Source organism: Amblyomma americanum, chromosome 10 (genome assembly GCF_052857255.1).
Source record: "Amblyomma americanum isolate KBUSLIRL-KWMA chromosome 10, ASM5285725v1, whole genome shotgun sequence".
NCBI lineage: Eukaryota > Metazoa > Arthropoda > Arachnida > Ixodida > Ixodidae > Amblyomma > Amblyomma americanum.
The window spans coordinates 7,331,376-7,354,083 of record NC_135506.1 but is presented as its reverse complement, the minus strand read 5'-3'; the positions used below and the strand labels follow the sequence as shown (position 1 = coordinate 7,354,083).

The following is a 22,708-nucleotide window of genomic DNA, read 5'->3' as shown; positions in this document are numbered from 1 at the left end:
GAATTCTGAACTAGAAAACTAACGCTGTAGCCATGACAACAAAACAAATGGAGGCAACCAGTGCCAGCTTTTGAGGATCAGAAAGCGAAGGCAGTCTTTTTTTGCTCATAGCTGGCTACTTTCTGTGCGGACTAACCCGTTCATCATATGTGCAAGCGCTTCAGAAAGGATTTGCTGACCACGGAGTACAGTAACCGATTGCTGTCGACATGCTTGATCCCGGTATGGGTGGTTTGGACCGCCTTTACGTGCTATTTGATTTCGTTCAAGGGGCTGACGCCCTCCAATGCACTTTCTCTCTCATACCAGTAATGTTTAGGTCTGCTTAGGTAAACGCGATATAACATGCTGAACACCGACCGCGCTCTAAACCCAAGAACAATCATCAATACGAGGCAACACTCGAGGTGCTGTGTAAAGGTCTCGCTGTCTGGATCATGCATTTTACAAAAACAGTTGAAGAGCTCATCGCAGTTTCGTTATGAAGCAAAAAATAAAGTGCATTAAAACGAGCGTTGCGCGCTTGACGAGAAGGATTGCTTGATCGAGCCATCTCTATTGGCGTTGCAACTTTCATCGGAGGATTGTGAACGCGGTTCCGTTCGCGAGTATGGCATGTTTTCTTCTTTTCAGTGCAAGTATTGTGGTTGGTGGCCGTGGCCGCGCTCTGGGGGCTGTCAACGCCACTCTTGCGTCGGGGTGGAAAGGGTGTTGAAGATATCAAATGTGAAGGAGCTCTCCGACAGTGGCTGGCAGAAGTAAAGTTCCTCGCGACGAAGCCGCAGGTAAACCCCGCACAGCACAAATGATCAGTCTGTGAACTGGTAAACGGCTGATATTTTCTGTACTTCGGTACTGATAAAACAGTACTGAAAAGTTCTTGGACACTACCCTTGTCCGTGCTGTGTCACAGGAACTCCTAAGATTTGCTGCCTAAATTTGACAGCCAGAATTGTTTGAGTGGTTGTCTGGCGCTATAAATATTTTGCGACCCCATTCACGATATTGCAGTATCGCAATGCTACAATATGTAGCATCTCTGTCTTATGTCTTTGATTCAGACGTGTAGGATTTGTCTCAACTGGATAGCACTGCAGTCAGTGCATGATTGCATCCGTGTACTCTGTAGTAAAGCAGCATTAGCAGCAATAGCCTTGTATTTCTTTCAGTATTTTGTTGTCTGTGTGGGCTGCAACAATGATGGGTGTGTTTCCTTGACTCGTGCATTGATTGGAGTGAATAAAATTCATTTGCTTGATCTTCACATCCTTTCCTCTGCAGCTTAACTAGAGCTCCTTAATTCCTTTCCAGTATGCACTTCCATTCCTGATAAATCAGAGTGGGTCCGCTATTTATGCACTTGCCCTGGGATCCGCAGGTCAGTGGGTTTTTAATTGTTATCATTTGTGGATGTCACTGCGATGACAGTCCAAGGCGTGCAACCCTTATTCATTGCGGCATGCACCAGAGCGTATTCTCAACGATGTTGATGGTTGAAACAGTGCCTTGCCCTTGAGATCAGCACTGCTACTCTAAGTTCATGAGTAAGGGCATGAGTAAATCATTCAGGCTGGTTAAGTTGAAGTGATTATAATGTTTATGTGGACTCTGAGGTACTAAACAAAAAGGTGAAGAGTGCTCTTGCTTGAGTACTATTATCGGATTAGGCTTTGTAGAGGAGCAGCTGTTTCTCCTAATGCTTTTACTCATTCAGGGGTAAACTTCAGTTGAATGCCCAGAAGTTCATCAAGTGATCTTTCGGTTTAGATGGCCTACATTCTGGCTGATCAATTTAGTATTTTGCAATTTCTTTACAAAAGTACCCCTCTTTAGATCAAAATCTCTGCTTATTCGAAACAATTTGCAGTCAGAGGAGACTGTGCTTGAGATGTCTCTGCATTCTTTGTAATGCTGATCAAATTTAAAATTTTATCTTTCTTGTGAAAATGTAATGAGGGTTTATAACATATGCCTGAAACATATGGTAGTATGGCATTGTGCCTAATGATGTCTTTTAAAGCTGTTGGAATGTTGCTATTTACCAAGTAGCTCTAAAAATTGTGCAGGTTCCAGCATATATGCTGACTTTGCTGAGAATTTGCATCCTTAGTTATCAGCAATTAATTGAAAGAAAAGCTTCTCCTGTCATACAAAAACAATTTAATTTTGACGAGAAACTGTGGGGTGGCCTCATATTCACCATAAATAACTTTCAGCTTTAATCTTTTTGTTGTTTTGTCATAGCTTAGCAGTGCTGATACTGCATTTTCGCTGACAATTTCACATTGTGTACTGTACCGCCAAATTGATGGCCTGAGCGCAAGCTTTTTTTCGTGCCTCTTCTAGATCTATCCTTGGCTGTGCCACTTACCAATTCTCTCAACTTCATCTTCGTCACCTTGGCTGGACGTATTCTGGGAGAAACATCATCTACGAGCACACGTAAGTATTCTCACTGTGTGCTCATTCAGTGCGACAGGTGGCAGTCTTAACCTTTTCACTTCCACACCCGGTGGTCCACCAGCTGCTGTGGCAGAGGTCAAAGTCGCAGTGACCAGCAATTTGCTGGCCGCTCGGAGAATGGTGGTTTTTGATGTTTCATAGATGGCAGCACAATATGGGGGTGTAGGGGGGAGGGGGGTGTATTTTTCACAAACAGCAAAAAGTTTGTGGGTCCGTCTCGTGCAAAACATGGTGTTGTGGTGAAAGCGAAGATGGACGATGGTGGAGGAAATTTTTGAACTTGTGTTTGACAGTGATGCCGAGAGTGACCTCTGCGATGACGAGGATGTTCCTTTAAATGATTGGGGATTACTGCTAAAATGCTGAAAGTGATGAAGAGAATCTTTTAATGTAAGATATATTGCAAAGTTACACTTCACATGCCTGTATGTTTCAAGGCATTTCATATATGTAAATATTATTGTCAGCTATGATGCAGGGGGAGATTGTGAACAAAACAAAGCAAAGGTTTGTGTTTCTGCGACTTGTTTAGCAGAATTTATCACAATGCTTATGGGGCTGCGCTCGCAGTCAACCAGCAGAGAAATTGCAGCATACAATGAAAGTCAAAAACAGCCGCAAAAGGCACAGAAGCAAAGGGATTAAAGGAACCAGCGTCGCATCAATCGGATGCAGAAACAATATTGAAGGATGTGGTTGTAGGCCGGTTAATAACACATAATAGGCCTAAGCAACCACAAAAGACAGGATTGGGGAGGGAGACAACACAAAGTGGTACTAGAAACTGAACATTGTTCACTAAATGTTCAATTGAGTAGCACATGTTGTCATACTAGCCAATGTTATTCTTCAGACATAGTAGCTTTGCAAAAAGAACACATAAGACATGGTACAGGATGAGCGCAATTGCTAAAACCGCTTTTTGTTGTCTCCTTCCCTTCTCCTGTATCTTTTGCAGTTCCTCAGGCCTGTTACCACATTCGATTGCTGCAGGAGTTATCTTGTTTCAGCAATTAGCCTGGTTTTTCCTGTACAATATCTTGCTTTGGGAGGCTGATGGAGAGATAAATCATATACTCAAAAAACACAGCAGTGTTGTGCTGTGTCTGAGGCTTGAATGTAGTGAGCCTTTTCTAAATGCAAAAAAGGTACCTTCAGAAGGCTGGCTTGAGCTACCGGCTTGCTTGGGCTACTGGGAGCAGGGCATGTCGGGAAGTTCAAACGAGCTCCTGGAAATGAATACTGCACATCCGGGCTTCCCAGGCTGATCAGCCTGATGCTTCAGGAAAGATCCTGAGATGAGAGCAGGGAAGCTCTTATTTTCCTCACCTACTTTTGAGCCTTCAAAGGTTTTGTGGTTTGTGCTTTTGGCATTTTTTTCCACTGTTTCCAAATGAAGGGCACACGAGTTCTCTCTGTGGCACCTTGGTCACGTACTCGAATTTCTACCTTCCATATTATAGTCAGCATGCCTTTTGCAGCATTCACACGAGTGCACTGAGGTCACTGTCACACTCAGATATGGGTGACTATGTGAGAACGGTACTCAATGCAAGTCATTTCTTCATGGATTGACTCTTCCAGCTCTGATGACTTGTTTAGGGCATGGGAAGCCGTTTCATTCAGCACGGCTTGCTATGTTTTAATACTCTTAGGTCTGTTAGCCTGGAGTTGCACCTGTGCTAGGTTAAGCAACGGGGTCATCAGGTTCGGGCTATCAGCTACATCCACACCAGTCAAATAGTGGATTACACCGCCACTGTGTGGGGCGTTTCTTTCCTACACTAGTACATGCTTACGGAACTCCAAGGCAGATAACTGTCTGCTTCGGCAACTGCTCTTGATCTCGCAGCTCTTTCTCCAGATCCGATTCTCCGGTCTCACCATTAAGAAATCTTCGCATAAACTCTTGTGCTTCTTTCGTGTCAGCTTCTAGCTCATCCTGGTTCATGCGCAGCTGGCCTTCGAACCAGTCTAGAAATTCCAATTAGCAAAAACCCAGCTGCTCGCTCAAACGCACCAGCTTCCCCAGCTCCATTTACGCAACTCTCGCGCAATAACAAACCTGGTCCGAAGACAGAGCAGGCTCCTGGCAGGCTTGCCAGATTGTGATGGTGTTGATGGGCCCAGGACCGCTGCATGTTCGGAGGTCAGGCCAGGACTAATGACACTCGCCTGTGTTTGCGTGTCGCTGGAGCCGGTAGAGTTGCTGAAATGGAAGCTGCAGCATCGCAGCAGTGGGAAAGGAGGTCTTCTGTGTTGCGGGTCCTGGCATCTGGTTCCCGGGCTGACGCAATGCAGTCAAGCTCCGAGCAAAAGACAAGCCCCAACACCTCGGACGTGCTTCTTTTTTTTTTCATCTGCACTTCAACTCCTTCTACTCGCCCACACTAATCTGCTATCTTCATCATGACAGCCAGGCTTTAAGCTTTCTAGCCACAGCTGCTGATGTCATCTGTACAGCATGTATTGCCGTCAACTACTTCTAAGCACTACTAAATCACTCATAGCTGGTCAACCCAGCAGTGTGTTCAGCATCAGAGCAACAGTGAATATTGCTATGGCGATCACCTGCGTTTATGGAGAGAAATTAGTCAACTCAATAGCCCGAAGACAAGCGCGGATGCTTCGAGCATGCATAGCACATGTATTGGTATAGGGTAATAGGCTAACACCACTTCGCAGTCACCTAGCGAAACAGACTAGCAATCGCAACACTATGGGAAAGGGTGCGACACTGCAGGCACTGTTCTCAAGTAGGCACTGCAGAAGCCTATGCTGCAGCGGAGCGGAAAAGCGACTGTGAAATTAGTTCAGAGATTCGACGGGAACGCGATCATTGTAAAAGCGAAATGTGCGATCAATTCTGCTTACGCAGGTTTGTTGCATCACATCACGAGACTGCCAGTGCATTCTTTTTTTATAGCCGATTTCTCACAATTGTTTTTTTGGCCAGCGTGCTTGAAATGAGATGTTCGACACAAAATTACGGTTTGTTTTGAAACGCATTTTTATTTCCAGGCACCTACATCGGCATGGCCTTGGTGACAACTGGAGTGACATTGTGTGTTGCTGACAAGGCCTGGAACCAAGGTTGACCTGCTCTGTCTGTGCTATAGAAAGACAGCAAGAGGAAGCAGTCTTTGAGGCACCCAGTGACAACAGTGCCTGGCCCTTTTTGCGGGGTAGCTTAAAGCAAGTGAGATTGCTGAGTGATATGTACAGGAGTTGAAAATCATGTCTTCGCAGCATGTATATTTTTCATCACTTATTTTATTGTGAGTGCCAAATGCAGGCCTTATTGATCTAAATTGCCGAGATCGTAATATGTTCATAAAGGGAAGTACTATTGGTATAGTGACTTGGCAGTGTGCGAGAATATTGTCTGTATCTTCTTTTCATGTTAAAACGTGCCACATGTATTGAGTTTGTGTCAACCCTGGAAAGCAGAGACATTCAGTTTAGAGTTAATCTTATGAGGGTTGCACATAATAAAGAGAACGATATATGTGAGTATGTATTTTCTTTTCCGCTCTCCTGTCACTCTGCCACTTTGCACATTGTTTGTTGTCCAACTGGCAGCTCACAGCATTGAGATTGTACACAGCATTGAGAATTGCTTAATTTTGACATCTTAGTGTCGGAAAGCTGCGCTACATCAGTGCAAACGATGCTTTGTAAGCCGACTGTACAAAATGGAGGTTACAAGATGGTGCAGCAGCAGGAACAGCAGCGGCATTTCTTCTTTGGTGGTTTCTGGGGGAAAGAATGATTTATTTATTTCGAACACCCTCATTGCCTAGAGGGCATTTAGAAGAGTGGTACATACTACAGAAAAACTGTCAAGTGAACAACGAGAGAATGTCGGCACAGGGAAAAAGAGGAATGCATTGCTATAAGACAGCAAAAATAATGAGTTACCAACTACGTTGATGTAAACAAAAACTCATAAATAACACTAAACAGCTGCATCTTGTGTGACCATGATTAAATGAGGAAAAAGCAGGAACAAATACACCGGCAGCAAAAAAAAAAGTGAAATGTTGTGAATGCAAGCGATTGGATGGGCCACCTCCAATTTTTTTCATTGTCATTCATTAGAACTAAAGACATCAGCCAGTGGTTTCACTCCATCAATGTTCTGGATTGAAATGTATACTAATAGGCTAGAGTGCAGCACTGAGGGACCAGTGCCTTGCGTCGAGGGCCTTTTTGTTATGAAATGCAAGTCAGGGCCATGATCAGAGCATTTTAAGTTGTTCCTTGGTGTTATGCATCTTAAAATAATTACTCGTTAAGCTAGGCCTTTGCTTAGTTGGAACATTCGGCAAGAGCCATCATCCATTTCTCTCCTTGACAGTTTCCATTTATTTTCACCCCCTTCTTCACTTCCTTCTTTTGTTGTTTTCGCCTTGGTTGCTCTTCTTTCTTTATTTTTATCATCTTCTCCCCCTCTCGGCTTGGCTTTTGGCTTGGCTCGACTCTGATCCACTTGGACTTGGCGCCCAAGCAGATCGAAGCCAGGAAAAAACTTCAGCGGGCTTCAGTGATGCAGTGACTCGAGGTAGGCTTCCATTGATAGCTCATGCCATAAAGAAATGTGCAGCAGTCTATTTTCCTTCTTAGGGAAAGAGCTGTTAATGGTAATGTATCCTTCATAGGTGCAACACTAGACAAATGATTGTAGTCTTTGAGGATGAAGCAAACAGGGCGATTCCGAACAGCTTCCAAAGCATTTGAGATTTGATAGATAGGTTCTATACAGATGCAACATACCAACTTTTTGTTGAGTATTAATCTGGCGAACTCCATCCAATTTGCATTAGCCAGTAGTATAAAAGAAATTACAATTTCCAAGAAAGGCTAGACTTAAGAAATAAATAAGCTGCCGCCGCTGCGGTGACTCAGTGGCTATAGTGCTCGGCTGCTGACCCGAAAGACGCGATTTCGATCCCAGCTGCTGCAGTCACAATTGGATTGAGGTGGAATGCTGGAGAGCTGGAGGTCTGTGCACTGTGCAATGTCAGTGCACGTTAAAGAACTCGAGGTGGTCGAATTTATCTGGAGCCCTCTACTACAGCACCTCTCATAGCCTGAGTCGTTTTGGGACGTTAAACCCCATAAACCAAACCATATTAGACTGCCATGCAGTGCAAAGAGCTGTAAAATTCAAAACATGACCCAAGCCCTTGGATGCTAGCACGCAAGACACCACTAACCTTATTAAAATCTGGCTGCTTGATTTAAAAAATGCCAGGGTGAAGAATGAACAACACCGAATCTAGATGCTGTAACTATATCAACAAAACCTGCCATATTCTGCATCCTGGCCATGCAAGCTGTTGCTTGCAACTGCATTTTTTTTTTTTTGAAGCTGCATTCTACTGTAGATGCATCTATCAGGCAATGTCCTTGTATACCCACAAACTCTACCCATGACTGCATTTGCAGTCCTCACGGCAAACACTTGAAGGGACAGCAGTTAGGCTTAGGAAAGCCACTTGAAGAGGGCTACTTACATGTTTCATGGCTGCCTCGATAGCTGCACCAAAAACGTTTTCAAGGCCTTGGTCCATGAGTGCGGAGCATTCGACATAGGCCGACGCTCCAATGCATTCCAACATGGCTTCGCCCTCAAAGCTGCTCACAAATGACTTTGTGCTTGGCACAGTGTCCACTTCACACAAGAGGCGAGGTCCAATGTCTCGAAGGTCCTGCAATGAGTCACCGCGGAGATGAGAAGATAACTTGTAAAAAATAACTTTATTCAGTATTGTATTAACCCTATACTGCCCAGTGTTGCGAATTCACGACACTGCATTTGCACGCACGGTGTGGTCAGTACTATATATCTTGATGTGCTTCCTGGTCAAAATGTTTGAGGTCACTGTGAGAAGTCTGTGCGAAAAAAAAAAAGCGAATGTGCAGCTTCCATCCAGCGTCCAACAATTTCTTGTCCTTCATTTTTCGACAAGTCTTAGGGGGGAAATAGGAAGACTCTTGCTGGGTACAGAATTGCTAACTCACTCTGGGCCTTCGACTTGGTCTTTTACACAGCTCGAACTGGCTGCACAAATAGAAGCAGACGCTAATTGTTGCTAAATGGCGAAAGACCGATTTGTCAAATTTTAGCGGCACTAACAAAATTTTGATATTGGCTTTTGCATGTTACTACATTAGCTAGCATAATGCAGAGGTAATGATTTTTGCTTCTTTTATTCCTTAATAATTTAGACATCAAGGAATTAAATGTCAAACATATGTTATATTTCTGAAAAATATACATGTAAATGTGAATTCAGTTTGATTTGGAAAATGTACCCGAATGCTTGAGATCAAAATCTATTGGGTGCCTTTCAAGGCACTGCAGTCAGAGACTTGAGTTCCGAAAGTTTATCCGGGATTTGTCTTTATAATTGTGGTCGCAGGTTCATGCTAACAGATTAATCTTTTTATTCTGCTCCTTAGTCCACAATGCATCCTTTATTTATTCATTAGTACCTCAATAACCTCATTAGAGGGGTATTACACCAAAAGTGACAGAGAGGAAGCCAAATTGATGAGGATTCGTGTTCCTAAAGTTGGACCAAGGAAGACAGGCCTGAAGTGTGTCTCGGAAAATTTCACTGATACCTTTTACTGGACTAATGACCTTGGTCAAAAGCCTGACAATACATAAAGCGATGAGGCAGTCAGCAGGCACCAAAAGAAGGAACATGCTGCTTTATTGTTGGACTGAAGTGGCTTTTTTTCAAGTACATAACTACAGCTGTGGTTTTCTGGAGACCATTCTTATCTCCCAAGTTTTCACGTCTTGCAAACTAAATTTCTTCCCTTGCTAGGGAGCAATGGTAGATGTATTGATAATGGTTCTTTTCTTCGAACAGCATGCTAGTTACAGAAGTGTGACTTATTGAAACCAAGCTAGGCAAGTATGTAATAATCTTACGGCGCACAACACTTCTCATTATTATAAATTACATCTTCAGGGCATATGTAAAGAATTAAAAAAAGCACGTGCATTGCCAGAATTACCCTGTTGCTGCACCAGAAAATATCAGTTCTGATAAAGTAATGTGTCAGCATACATTATGGATTTAAACTGAATAGAACAACTTCATGTTCTCCTTCCAGTAGCCGAAAACAGGAATTTCTAAGGAAATTACTCTCGATTGTGCACCCATAACTATGTTTGTGGAAATTGAGGTGTTTTCAAGACCACTTGCCTTTTTATTCCCAACAAGGATGATGGGCACATTAGGCAGGAATTCTCTAATTTCGGGCGCCCATTTCTGCTCGACATTGACGAGGCTTTCCCGGTTGTCAAGTCCAAAGCAGATCAAGACCACATCGGCTTGTGGATAGGCAAAAGGCCTCAATGCATCATATGAGCTGGAGCCTGGAGTGTCCCAAAGGTTGAGGTACACCTGTTGGGAAGAAAATAAATAAATGAAAAAAAATTCACACAATGATTAGTTACAATTTCACAAGGTGGAAGCAGTGGAAGTTTCATGCATTTGCTCAGAAATAACACTGGGTACTTCCACCAGGCAGGTTTGACAGCAAAATGCAGCATGCTATGGTTAACGGAGTATAGACACCTAGTTTTGGTGGCATGTTTTCTTCTTTACAATGATGCGGAAGACACTACTACGCGTGAATCACCATGCGATATTCGCCTATGACTGCTAAATAATTTATAACCGAATTTTTCTGTCATGGTGTTTCGATTTCAACAGCTGAACGATGGCTGTGACATCAAAGTGTGGTTATATGTCATGTGAGGCATGGAAAAACATCAATATAATCGCTGCTTCATCCTTTTAATTCTCTACAGTGCTGAAGCCAACCTTCCTCAAGAGCCGGAATGAAAGCGAATGTAGAAGCACTGTAGAAGGTGGCTTTAGGTCATGTGAGGCGTGAAAAAAAACTGCAATATAATCACTGATATGTAATTTTAATTCACTACAATGCTTAATTAAACTGGCCTGCTTCAAGAAACAGCAGTGATATATCATTGATTATGCTGCAGCTCTGTTGCAGTTTTTTTTAGGTCTTACATGGCCTATAGCCACACTTGACGCACAGTCATCGTTCGGCCATTGAAACCGAAACAGCACTGGAAAGAAATTCGATTATATATTATTTAGCGGTCTTAGAAGAATACCAAGTGATAATCCGTGTATAATAACGCCTTACGCATCATTACAAACAAAAAAACACGCACCCAAAAGTTAGGTGTCTATACTCTTTTAAGGATCTTTCAATGACACTACTAATAATGGAACTTCAGTTTAAAATGCAGACTTTAGCCAGAGAAATTTTCTGTACGCCAGAAAATAGAAGAACCCTCTATAAACTTTGGCACCAGCTAAGGGTAACATTCTGCAACTCTGACACAGTGAGGAACAGTCCATGTGATAATGATCAATTTTTATGGCACAAGGGCATCTGTGGCCAAATTGCATCATGGCGCAAAGTATTTTTGGCTACCCAAGGTGGGGTAAAAAACAGTTTCTAAGCATTTCACCCTACATAAGCTGATCACCAGGCGAAAGGAAAGCTTGTACCCATTGTATCGCCGGTGTGTACCCGGTGGCACTAGGAATCGAACAATAGTTCATTTGACTGCGACATATGATGGTGTATTCTGTAGCTTCTAAATTTTCAACAAGAAAACATGCAGGGTTCTGAAACAGAGTTTACTTGGAGCTTAACTGTAATTCTAGTTGTGTTTGTGGCCCAGTGATTGGTTGCAGCATGTGGTTGTGTCCCAAGAATAACACATACTTGCCCCTCGAAGTCATGGGGCAAACAATAAAACAGGGTAGGAACATCAGCTGGCTGATGTGCATAGAACCAGCGTGGGCTTCCCTGAGCCATTTAGTATGCTTTGTACGCAGTTGTGTGCATTGCAAACTCACAGCTATTTCTCAATATATGGTCTAGATTTTTTTATTTATACATGTACCTACATTCGCCCGCAGGGGCATTACAGTAGGGGGGTGTACCACAGTATTCTTCATACATTATCACCGAAGAAACAAATATATAAACAAGTAAAACAATAACAGAGGCTAATGCAAGCACTCTGATATGACATAACAAGAGCATGCGACAAAATATCAGCGAAAATGAACAGAAATGAACAAAATGAAGAAATGAATAATTTCTTTACTTCAGGTGAATTCAGCACCTTTCACTTTGCATATAGGGTGCTTTTTATACCAGTTAGCCAACATGGCAAAATATATTTCACAAAACAGTTGGTAGCAAGTCTTCCATCATTTTCTTGCTGACAGGTTTTTCCACCAATACTAATGTCCATCTTTTTGGATTTTTTGTGTCGGGAGCATTTTGAAAAAATGAAATCATTCCACAGTACCTTGAGTGCTCATTTTATAAACCCTGGTGTTTAAATATTACACTTTCTAACTACGTATTTTGACAATTTGGTAGAAATTTTGTATGTGCCTGTAAAAATTAAAATTAACCATTAGCGTCTTCCATTCGGAAATTAACGAATTGGCTTTATCGAGTCCTGGATATGCTATAATAGGCTGAAAAATATTTGTTTTGAATTGAAATGAATAATGGTGCCTGAAAGGGAGCTGCTACGAACATGGGTAGCAAGAGAGTTGCACTCGGCAAGTTTGCTGTCAGAAGGAGTATCCTATAGGGTTGCATTGTAGAGCCATCTGACATGCTGCCTGCTGATCAGCCGAGGTTGCTGAAGCGTGCATAAGAAGAAGATTGGCACTATTGCACTTTTGTCACTAAAAGCATCGGCGTGCCTCCAGGATGCGAAAAAAGTTTGAAAGGAAGCTACTGCTTTGCTACAATTAAGCGGCATGCTGTAACCTCGGTCAAGGCGCTGCTTTATGGCTTGGTTTTGCCTTTTGCAAAAAAGTGGGGGGAAGGGCCAAAATGTGTCCTCCGTGGTGTGAACCTCCTCTAGTAACTATCGTGTAGTCTATTTTTATGCATCTGTCTACAGTCTTGTCATATTTTCTTTTTTTACTCTGTTTAATTCTGTGGAACCGCTGCCATCATTAGCAAGGCAGCGAGCAAGAATATTCATGAGTGGTAGGTTCTCAGTAGGGTGACCTCAAGCAGGTGACCAGACTTTACATAAACAGGAGATGCATGCACAAAAACACAGCATTTGGGGACACAGAAATCAAGCCTCAGGCACCACACGTTGCTGAAGGAGTAGTAGCAACATGCACGGTAGCAATTGCACTTTGAAGCATCTCTATGCGAGAGTAAAATAGTTAAAGCACTACAGGCACCTTTTTTGTTGCATGTTTCTTCTCTATAATGATGTGTAAGGCTCTATAATTCATTAATCACCACATCGTATCTGCCTACAACCGTTCCTAAACAATTTATTGTGGAATTTCTTCTCTCTTGCTCCGGCTTCAACAACCTAATAATTGTTTTGACATCAAAGATGGGTTTAAGACACACGAGGCATGAAAAAAGCTGCAGCATAATCACTGATACATTGTTGCTGTTTCTTGAAGTAGGCCGGTTTAATAAGGCATTCTAGTGAATTAAATTTACATGCCAGTGGTTACACTGCAGTTTTTTTCCATGCCTCACATGACCTAAACCCACCTAGAATGCCACAGCCATCGTTTGGTTGTTCAGCATCAGAGAAGCAATTTCATTCAATTACTTAACGGTCGTAGGAGAATACCACGCGATGATCCATGCATCATCAGCCCGATTGCGCCCACTGCAGAACAAAGGCCTCTCACATGTCTCTGCAATTAACCCTGTCCTTTGCCAGCTGCGGCCGTGCTTCATGTATGCTAATGTCTAACGCATCATAACAAAGAACACGCAAGTGGAAATTTAATATGTCTTAAAGGTACGAACACACTGGCGGAAAAGGGCGCGCGGCTCGCCGCCGGCGGCAACCATCGTGCCGCGAAACCTTCCGCGGCGGCGGTTATGGTTGCGGCAGGTCGATATGCCGCGCAGCGAATGGGTCGAGGAGCCATTTTCGGCGGCTTGCCGCGCGCCGCGGAGCGGGGAGTAGTGACGTGGGGAGAGTCAGTTGCGCCATTTCTAGGCTTCTAGTAAAGTTGCATAAAGCATGGATCCGCGGAGACCTAGGCGCGCTCGGCTTAGGTACGTGGTGAGAGGCAGTGCCGCCACTCTTTGGCTTCTAGTAAAGTTACATAAAGCATGGAGAGCTTTGCTCGGCGGCGCTTTCCCGCGTACTCGTCGCCGCCGGTTTGGCCGTCCCTTTCGTGGCGGAGGCTGGGCAGGCGAAAGCCTTTAATGGCTCATACTCCCGGTAGAGATCCTGTCCGTCCGTTACATCCAAAGCCTGGAACAGTGCCAGCTGTGACCCTCCCCTACACCGGCGCACACCTAACCCCTCGGCGAGAGGTAGCGGCGCCGAAGCGCATGCGCAGCTGCACATAGCAACAGTGACGTCACCTGCACCGACAGGCGGATCGAGTACTCGCTGCGACGGCGCTGGCGCATGCTGGCGCTCCTTCACCAAACGTGTCATTGGTGCTCCCTTCACCAGACGTGAGAGAGTTGGATGGCTCCCAAGCGGCCGAGTGATTTCGCACAAAGCGTTTCGGACAAGCGCAAGAAGGCGGATTACCCCAATACCAAACGGCGGAAGATCAGAACGAATGAATGGCCATAGGCTTTCATCAAACACACTTTAGAATTTCCAAAGTGCCCTCCTAATTTTTACGCTAGTGTGTTCGTACCTTTACTTTTTAAATGTTTATGGGGGTTTAACGTCCCAGTTAAAGCGACTCAGGCTATGAGAGACGCCACTTTTTAAAGGGACACTGGGGAATCTTCTGTTTTGTTAAATATAATGCTGTGGCTACCGCATGCGTTGATGTTTGTCCGGCAGCAAAAGATACATTTATTGCTGAGCAAATTGGATTTCAAATTTTCCCGCCGCTCGATTTTCAAACGCGTGACGTCGACACTGAAAAGGACTCCGTGATCCCCGTTTGGAAGTAAACGGCGCTAATACCTAGCCTCGGGAATCCGCATGAAAAATCTGTCGAGGTACCGCAGTTTGCTTCAGAAAACTAGCGGGAGATGGCGACACCTGTATTTCATTTTCTTTGAAGTTTCTAGCTTATAAAAGCTACCGTGTTTTTCATAAAAGCACGGTGATTTGTTGATACAGGCCAACTTCAGTTTGTCCTCCGTGTCCCTTTAAGTTTGCAATGAAAATCCGGTCACATTTTTCTCCATTAATCTGTCAGGTAAAAAAATAATGGTTACACAGGCAATTTATCATAGATGAACCCCACAAATTAATAAAAACAGATAAACCGCTACTCTTCCTTCAGTCGGAGTGACTTTTGGTTTTCATGGTATTTCAGCGTACCCAGAAAAAGCAACAGAATTTGCGTTTACCAAGAACAAAACTTCAATGGAGGCTTCATCATCCCTTGAAGTTGTATCTGACTATCAATCGAATATATCGGACGGAATCCTACCGTCTCGCCGTTCCAGTGGAGCAGCGTCTCCTTCTGGTCGAGCGCCGTGGGCAGGCACTCGGTGGGGAAACAGCGATGCACGAAGGCGTGCAGGGCGGCCGACTTGCCCACCCCGCTGTCACCCGCCGCCACGAGTGTGACGCGCACGATGTCGCCCTTCGGGCCACCCATGCCGCGTCCCCTGCTTCCTCTCGGTCGTCGGACAGCTGTCAGTGCACGCACGGCGAGTGTCCATCGGCGACTCAGGGCCGCCCCAACTCGAGGCACGCCTCCCAGAGTTGGCGGTTCCGCTCAGACAGCGCACCCTGATCCATCCTCTGCCGTTGTCTGCGCGCAAAGAGCGATTTCCCAGTTTTCAGCGCAAGAAAGAACAAAAAAGTCAATAAATGGATGATGTGCGCACTGCTCGGAATCAAACTGCGTCATTCCCATCGTCTGCAGATCATGCGACCGATAGATGCGTTGTAGGAGCCTCGAAACAGCCTTCACTGACGAGGCATTTGATTACTTTGTCACAGTGACTTTTTCGTTAGCGCCGAACACGTGGCACATATATGCAGGGGACGTATTTATCTTGCAGTTTTAAGATACGGTCGTGAACGCGTGAGTTTCTTGTACAATGAGGAAGGCCCACGTTGGCTTTTATTTTCAGTGAGACAATATAATCCGTTGGGGGGGGCTCTTCAAAGGAAAGTAATAAGAGAGTACGTGAAAAGCACGGGAATGGGCCAAGAATAGCGCAAACCAGTATATGTGTAGAGTCGCGAGTGAAAAAGATAACACTAGTCACGTGTCAGCAACGCTCGGCTCTGCGGTCACGAACACGCCCCTAACAAAATTGCCAGGCGTACGTTCGCAAAGCACGGCGCCGCGCCAGCCGCGCGATGCAATTTTCGCTGTTCCGTTGACGTCATTGTGCTAACATTTTCTACTCGCGACTGTACGCTAGTACGTCTGCGCTGCGCTAAAAACTTGTGCGCTAACTGCTTCTGCAGTTGCTTTACATGAATTGCGCCTAGGCGACATGTTCAAAATTCGCGTGCGCTCGTAGTGGAGCTTTCGTGCGCAGTGCCATCCGTAGCCCTGCCGTGACGTGATAAGCGCGAACGTGGTGGTAGCTTGGTAGTGGTATTCAATGTCCCGAAGCGACAAATGCGCTATGAGGGACGTCAGACAGCGGAGAGCTCCTCATTAATTTAGACCACTTGGTCTTAAAGCATCGCTGACATTGCACAGCACGCGAGCGTTGTGCATTTCGCCGCCATCCAGACGCGGCCACCTCTCGCTGATTAGATCGCGCGGGCGGAGAAAAGCGGTGGGAGATTAGTGTTGAGCGACAGATTAAAGACAGCTTAACATATGCCTCACAGTCGGCAATTAAAGATTGATTAACTGAAGCGATTCATGGCGCCTTCGTGGCAGTTATCCCCGAATGAAGGCCGCGTGTTGGCCGCAGGTTTCAGCATACATTTTATCAACTCGAGTTCGTAGAGCCTAACTTGGGCCTTGCAGCGCGAGACCGGGTGCGGTCGAACGCAAGAACAGAACGATTAATTCCGCCCCGAAACGATTCAATTTTTTTAACATTTCCCGCTATTCGCCATTGGCTGAAGCCATTGGCTCCTGCATGGCTTCAGACTATCCTCAGTGCTTCAGCCAATACTAAAGAGCGAACGCGGAGCGCGTCATCTGTTCAGCCAATGATGAAGGGTGGGAAATTCATGGAATCGGTTGCAGAATCGTTGTATTATATCTACCCTAAACACAATTAGGCTGCCTGGGTGTGTGCAGGAAAAGCGTATATCCTTTCTCGCGGCTGCCAGGAGAGGACAGCACTTCATACCTGGTTCAAATTCGGCGGGAAGTATGATAAATAATTGCCCTGCTTAAAAATTCCGAAGTTCCACCATGGTTTGTTTTTAATTAAGCGCAAAAAGTGCTACAAAAGCCAATTGATGTTCTCGTTATAGATGGATATAAGAGCGTATACCACCCAGCCCGCCGGCCAGAAATGGCTGGTGGATCGGGCTTTATGTGAAGCTCAAGCCCCTGAAGTCCTGGACCAGTAGGGGACAACCCTGGAAGATTTTTTTTTTGTCGAATAAAGTTGTTTCCATCTATCCACCTCCCCGATCTCACGCTGGCGGAAGAATGCCAGAGTGTATACGGAAGAGTATAGTGTGACGACGTATATGTGCTGTAGATTCGGAGCTTCGATACTTCAATAAGAAGACGGCGGCACCTTTTCGTGCCAGCCACCTACGTTGCGGCAGGGTAATGCGTATGTGCAGTGTTATTCGGGCAGTGGTGATTAGCCACAAGAGCGTCCATCTTTTCAGAGACTACCAGCGCCAACTGACTTCGTCACTCTCACCGCCATACCGGCCACCGATGTTCACCGAGAATGGATGGTCACTGATGATTGCATGTTTCATTTCATTTCATTTATTTCATCCTTAAAGGCCCGAAGGCATTACATAAGGAGGGGCTTACAAATGGTGTTGTGTATATGCACTCATGATGAAAACATAGGCACAATGTACTTAACACTGGAACTGTAAATACTAAAAAAATACACTAAAAAAGGAGGATCAAGCGGTTTCAAAAACGGTAAGCAAAAAAACACACAAAAATACAGAGAAAAAAATACAGGAAAAAGTACAGGTCAACTACGGGTTCACGTGTTCTGAAAATGACTAGTGAGTTTCGCGCGAAATGTTTTGCGATCGTTGCATGAAACTATGTCGTTTGACAGGGCATTCCAATGGGTTATTGCGTCAGGGAAAAAACAACTGCTCATTGCTAAAGTACGGCTCTTGATGCTGGCTATGGGGTGGCTGTGCGACTTTGCTCGAGCGCTTGACCGGCACAACATCCGCAGTTTCCTTCGTACACGGCTGGCCACGGTTGCCCAAAACGTCAGGGCCGAAAGGTCAGCTACTGTTATTTCATTACCAAGCAATGCTGAACGCTTTTGAGGCTGATCACCGCTGATTGGTTCATGCTGCGCATGCGCGGAACGTCGTTGCTGACGCAAGTCTATCACGGGACGGCGCTGGATGTGCGCTGGTCACAAGTCCCAGTATTCTTGTTAACCGCAGAAATGATACACTTCGTCCTTACAAAATTTCTTGTTTCTAGACTGTTCATAGACATTTGTCTGTCTGTTGCTGCCAGGAAGAAAGAAAGTGCACAGGCCTTCTCACTGGCTCAAGACGAGCCACTATCGGTACCACGTGCAGATAGAAGGAGAGTTGAAAGACGGGATAGAAAGACAGGATAGTAAAGACGCGCTAAGGACAAGGCCGATCCCGGAGGTAGTAAAGTCTATAGACTTTCTATATACAATACAAATTCTATTGGCAGTCTATAGACAATCAATAGACAAAAAGAAATATCTATAGGAAGGCGAAGAGTCTATAGAAAGTCTATAGATTTTTTATAAGGGCAATGCGAAGAGTTTATAGGAAGTCTATAGACATTTATATAAGGGCAGTTTTCTTTAGCTCCGAAGCTTGTCTACGAGGAAGTGCTTCCCACAGTCGCGTTGCCTTCCGGTTACCTTCAAGTGGAAGCCATGGTTTCTCGGCGGCGGCACCTTCCCAGTTTCTTCGATTTCCTGCTGATCACTCGGCTGAATCGATACGGTTGCACTGCCGACTGACAAGTGCTTCGCGCGGCGGAAGCGGCAAGAGGAGAAGACGGCGACACCGAGACACTCGCGCAATAACGAGCTCGGCAAAACAGCGCCGCGTTTTGCGTCGTACACTCCTTCCTGTCGTCGCTATGCGGTCTGCTTTCGCTCTCGAAAGCGTCTCGTCACGTTTCACCGACAAGCCGACGCTTGCACCTCAGCGCATCACCGAAACAGCGAACGGGTTTCGTCCACTGGCTGCTCGAGTTTCACACACTGTGGCGAATTCGCGTCGGCCGCCCCGCCGGCATGGCATGTTCCTCGGCGAGGGAACGTGTACCGCGTTTACGGGGATACAATCCGTACCAAATACACTGAGTAGATGCACACTTTCGCGACAAGAAATGCATACTACAACAGAGATTCGCGTATATACCTATAGCTGTCGGGCTGTCACATGATAGATTTAAATAAATAAATGTTTATGGGGGAAACAAAGGCCTCAGTAAAGTATAGTGGATTCCAATAGAAGGCAAGCATATATAGTAGGGGCGGCAGAAGGTGAGGTTGGCGGATGATATTAAGAAGTTGACAGGCATAGGGTGGGCGCAGCTGGCAAAAAACAGGGTTAATTGAAGAGACATATGGGAGATGGCCTTTGCCCTGCAGTTAGCCTAGTCAGACTGATGATGTCGATGACGAAATATCTCACTACTATAGGCAGGCACCTCAACCGCGTCGTGGAGGAAGGAATGAAGGACGGAGTGAAATAAAGAAGAAAAGAGCTACCGTATAATGGAGGTCTCCAGAATGACTGCGACCACCTGGGGATCCTTAACGTGCAATGACATCGCACGTATGATAGATTAGAGGATTGAATTGGGGGCTAGTTGACGAAATTGTAGTTTTATCAGCGCTAAAAATTGGAGGAATTTGGTGTGGAATTTGTCCCACTGCGTGTGATGACCGAAACAGAAAAGAATGGCTGGCGGTATAGCATTGCTAAGCGCGAAATATTGCGCGAAAGCACCGTTTTTCGCAGGTGGACAGCACCGCCACGTGCCTTAAGGCGCGATTGAGGTGTCCAGCGAACCAGTTACACTTGCTACTCAGAAGCTTCTCCCAGACGGACACGGCTAGAACACCGGGGAGTGCGGCTAGTAGTGCTTTTCGCACTAAAAAACAAGGCACTGACACAGAGTCAGCTGCAACACATCACAGCAGAACGAGTACAGTGACAACGCAGCTCGAATGCTAGCTATCCAACGGCTGCCTTTTTTTCTGCAAAGAAGGCAAACAGGCCGCTTAATTATAACGTATCATATTTTAGCCTGCGCTGATTTTTTTTTTTCAGTTGATTCTATGGCAAACCAACTCCTAAATATAGTCGATCCTAGTACTCTGGTACTCCTCATATGACACTTGCGCCAGCAGAAGACTGGGATATGACATTATTGCAAATTTAGGCCAATGAATTTTCTGAGAAAATAAAGTGCGTATGTTCTGATTTGGCGAAATACACACGGTCATGTACAAGTCGACATGTGCAGCACATAAATATTCATCCTTCCTGGCTGAACTAGGAGAAAGAGGGAAAGAAAAAAAGGGGAAGGAGGAGGCAAGTCATACCAGAGACCTGCAATGACTAGAAGGCATTCAAAGATTATGGTTCAACCTTAGACGACAGCATAAGTCAACAATTGTCAAGACGTTGACCTAGGCACTGAGCAAATGCACCAATTGTTCATGTTTTAGCTGTCAACAACTCCAGTTTCCATGCTGTTAATCTAATTTGAAAGACTGTAGCTGGTTATACAGAGGTAAACACGGTGCATTACCTGCCACCCGCCTGTATACGCACGACACGACGCATCATCATTCCAGCACAGTTTCAACACAGGTACGCGCGCACGTGCGTCTAGCAGCCTGCCTGTCACATCCTGCTAATCTGCACAGAGCTGGGGGGGGGGGGGGGGGGGGGGCGAAACCGAGGACGCTCTGCCTGGAGCGGTGCAAACGCGTACGCAAGCTCACCGTTCACTGTTTCCGGGCGACGGTATGGCAGCGACGCGCCGACGACCGCCGCGTGCGTCTAGCTGCTTGGCTTTGCTGTTGTTGCCTGCGTGAGCGTGTGTCATCGGCACACACACGCCCCCGAGAGCAGGAGACTCCGATGCGCCTTGCCTGTTGGCCGAGAACGCGAGTCCCGTGATAGTCAAGAAACTCCGGCTCAATATTTCAGAATTTCCGCCCACCCGTTTTGAAAACTGAAAGACGACAGCGCTCTCTGTTTGCTAAAAACTGTCTGTTTTCTTTAAATTAATACCCGTAATCTGCCATTTTAGAGTTCAAATTTTACTCAATAGGTAGCGCGAACAGCTCTAATTAACAAATTTAGGTAAGTAAGCGCGGCAGATTTTGGAACATGCATTTGAAGGAAGTATCGCCCCTGGATTGACTAATGAGCACCGGGAGCGCAGGATTTAGTACATACGTGTCCAGCGGCAACAGCTGCGAAGCCCTTCTTCCGAGTGCCTTTTGCTGACTGCTTTTGCTAACCTCGCACGGGCAACGCAGCGGCGTCGCGAGCATCGCGACAGGCGATCGGTCGGGTCAACATGACCCCTATACAATCCGATAAGCACGGATAGAATCGCTGGCATTCCGATAAGAGGCATTACCACCAGTGCGAGCGGAATGTATGCGTGGTACTTATCCTGGGACGTGAGCTGGATAGAAATAAACACGATAATCCGCCCGAAATAAACTGACCTGCCGGCCGGAAGCTCGCTACCACGTAGCAGTGTTTTTAAACTAGAACCTGACAGGGTCATCCTGCTGGTTGTTTGCACTGGGGCGGTTTATCTACTGATATCGTGACCCTTGGATTTCCACAGCTTGGGGCCGATTTCACTGCACAAGGGCACACAGAAACAAGTTCACGGGAATCGTATAAACAAAGTGGGTTAATTCCCATATACGCAGAAGGTCATTCTCTACTTTACGTTCATATATATTTGGGAGTCCTCATACCCCTCCTGGCGCAGTGGTGCAGCGGTTTAGCGATGCGCCACTGCCCTGCCATGGCAAGGGCTCCCAGCGGTGGGCCTTGTGCTGCCCATGTTGCTCTTCTCGAGCGACCAATCATTAATTTAACTACCACCTGCCATCGTGGGCATTTTGCTCACTATCCGATGGGCAAGTTGTGATGACGCCGCAAGGTCGTCAGGTGACCTAGATGGCCCACCTGCCAGAGTCATCCCCGTGATTTTTCGCTCAGGACGCCGACACTGGATATTCTGGTGAACGGGACCTTCAACGCGATAGCGTTAAAAGGTGTTATTTGTTCACATCGTCGTTAGATATGTGTGGGGTTTCGTGGGATATCCGTCCAGGGCAGTATGTCCACACAAGTGAGGGTCAAGAGTCTGGAGCCCGTCCGAGGGCAGCTCCGGGGTTTTTAATAGGTTCATACATTCTAGCAAAACTTTTGCTGTAAATTTGATGATGATAATGTTGATTTTTTTATGGCGCAAGGGCAGCTTTGGCCAAAGAGCGCCATGGCCCAAGGTAGTTTTCCTTGCACAAGGCGGGGTCGAAGACCCGTTTCCCAAGCATTTCACCCTAAATAAGCCGAGCACCAGACCAGGGTAAAGCTTTTACCTATTGTATCGGCGGGGGGTGACCGGCGGCACTGGGGATCGAACCCCGAACTTTCCGCATGCGAGGCGGATGTTCAGCAGACCACTGCTGTAAATTTTCCTCTCCGTCCTTATCATTTCCACCAGGTTTGGGAACTGAAATAGTTAATCCCGGAGTAAATAGGTTTTAAAGTTTGCCGTTTTCGTTACCTCAGTTCAGGCTATTTATGTGGGCAACAGTGCGTGTGGGAGACGGAGAGAAGGGGCGCGGGATTTGAATACCGGTGATACCCGGGGCTCACAAGCCACATAATAAACGGATTTTTAAGTACCTAATAAGAAGCAATACACTGTATATTGGAAGTTCCGCGGATCGATTTCGGTCTCATTTCGGGTTGCATTTAAAGGGTGGAGCGATAGACTCTATAAACAGGCTTTTTTGCATTTTTGCTTCCATCGAAAGGCGACCGCCGCGG

The 22,708-nt window shown here is 45.7% G+C and overlaps 2 protein-coding genes across 4 annotated transcripts; one reads left to right on the top strand and one right to left on the bottom strand.

Annotated features, from left to right (window-relative positions):
- The first annotated feature begins 29 nt into the window (after positions 1-29).
- LOC144108873 (transmembrane protein 234 homolog) lies at positions 30-5,976 on the top strand. The gene is made up of 5 exons (XM_077642103.1): positions 30-222; positions 634-785; positions 1,312-1,378; positions 2,347-2,442; positions 5,485-5,976. Exons 1-5 carry the CDS (start codon positions 210-212, stop codon positions 5,559-5,561), a joined length of 405 nt encoding a protein of 134 aa, XP_077498229.1. The 5' UTR covers positions 30-209; the 3' UTR covers positions 5,562-5,976.
- Positions 5,455-21,199, bottom strand: LOC144108872 (ras-like GTP-binding protein rhoA). Of its 3 annotated transcripts, XM_077642099.1 has the most exons (6): positions 21,086-21,177; positions 20,626-20,775; positions 14,958-15,284; positions 9,690-9,890; positions 7,983-8,177; positions 5,455-6,219 (listed from the first exon to the last, which is right to left on the bottom strand). In XM_077642099.1, the coding sequence occupies exons 3-6, from the start codon at positions 15,126-15,128 to the stop codon at positions 6,166-6,168; spliced, it is 621 nt and encodes a 206-aa protein (XP_077498225.1). In that variant the 5' UTR covers positions 15,129-15,284; positions 20,626-20,775; positions 21,086-21,177; the 3' UTR covers positions 5,455-6,165. The 3 variants fall into 3 exon arrangements, with proteins under 3 accessions (XP_077498225.1, XP_077498228.1, XP_077498227.1); XM_077642102.1 differs by lacking the exon at positions 20,626-20,775 and having other exon boundaries at positions 21,086-21,199; XM_077642101.1 differs by lacking the exons at positions 20,626-20,775; positions 21,086-21,177 and adding an exon at positions 18,520-18,743.
- Positions 21,200-22,708: the final 1,509 nt, after the last annotated feature.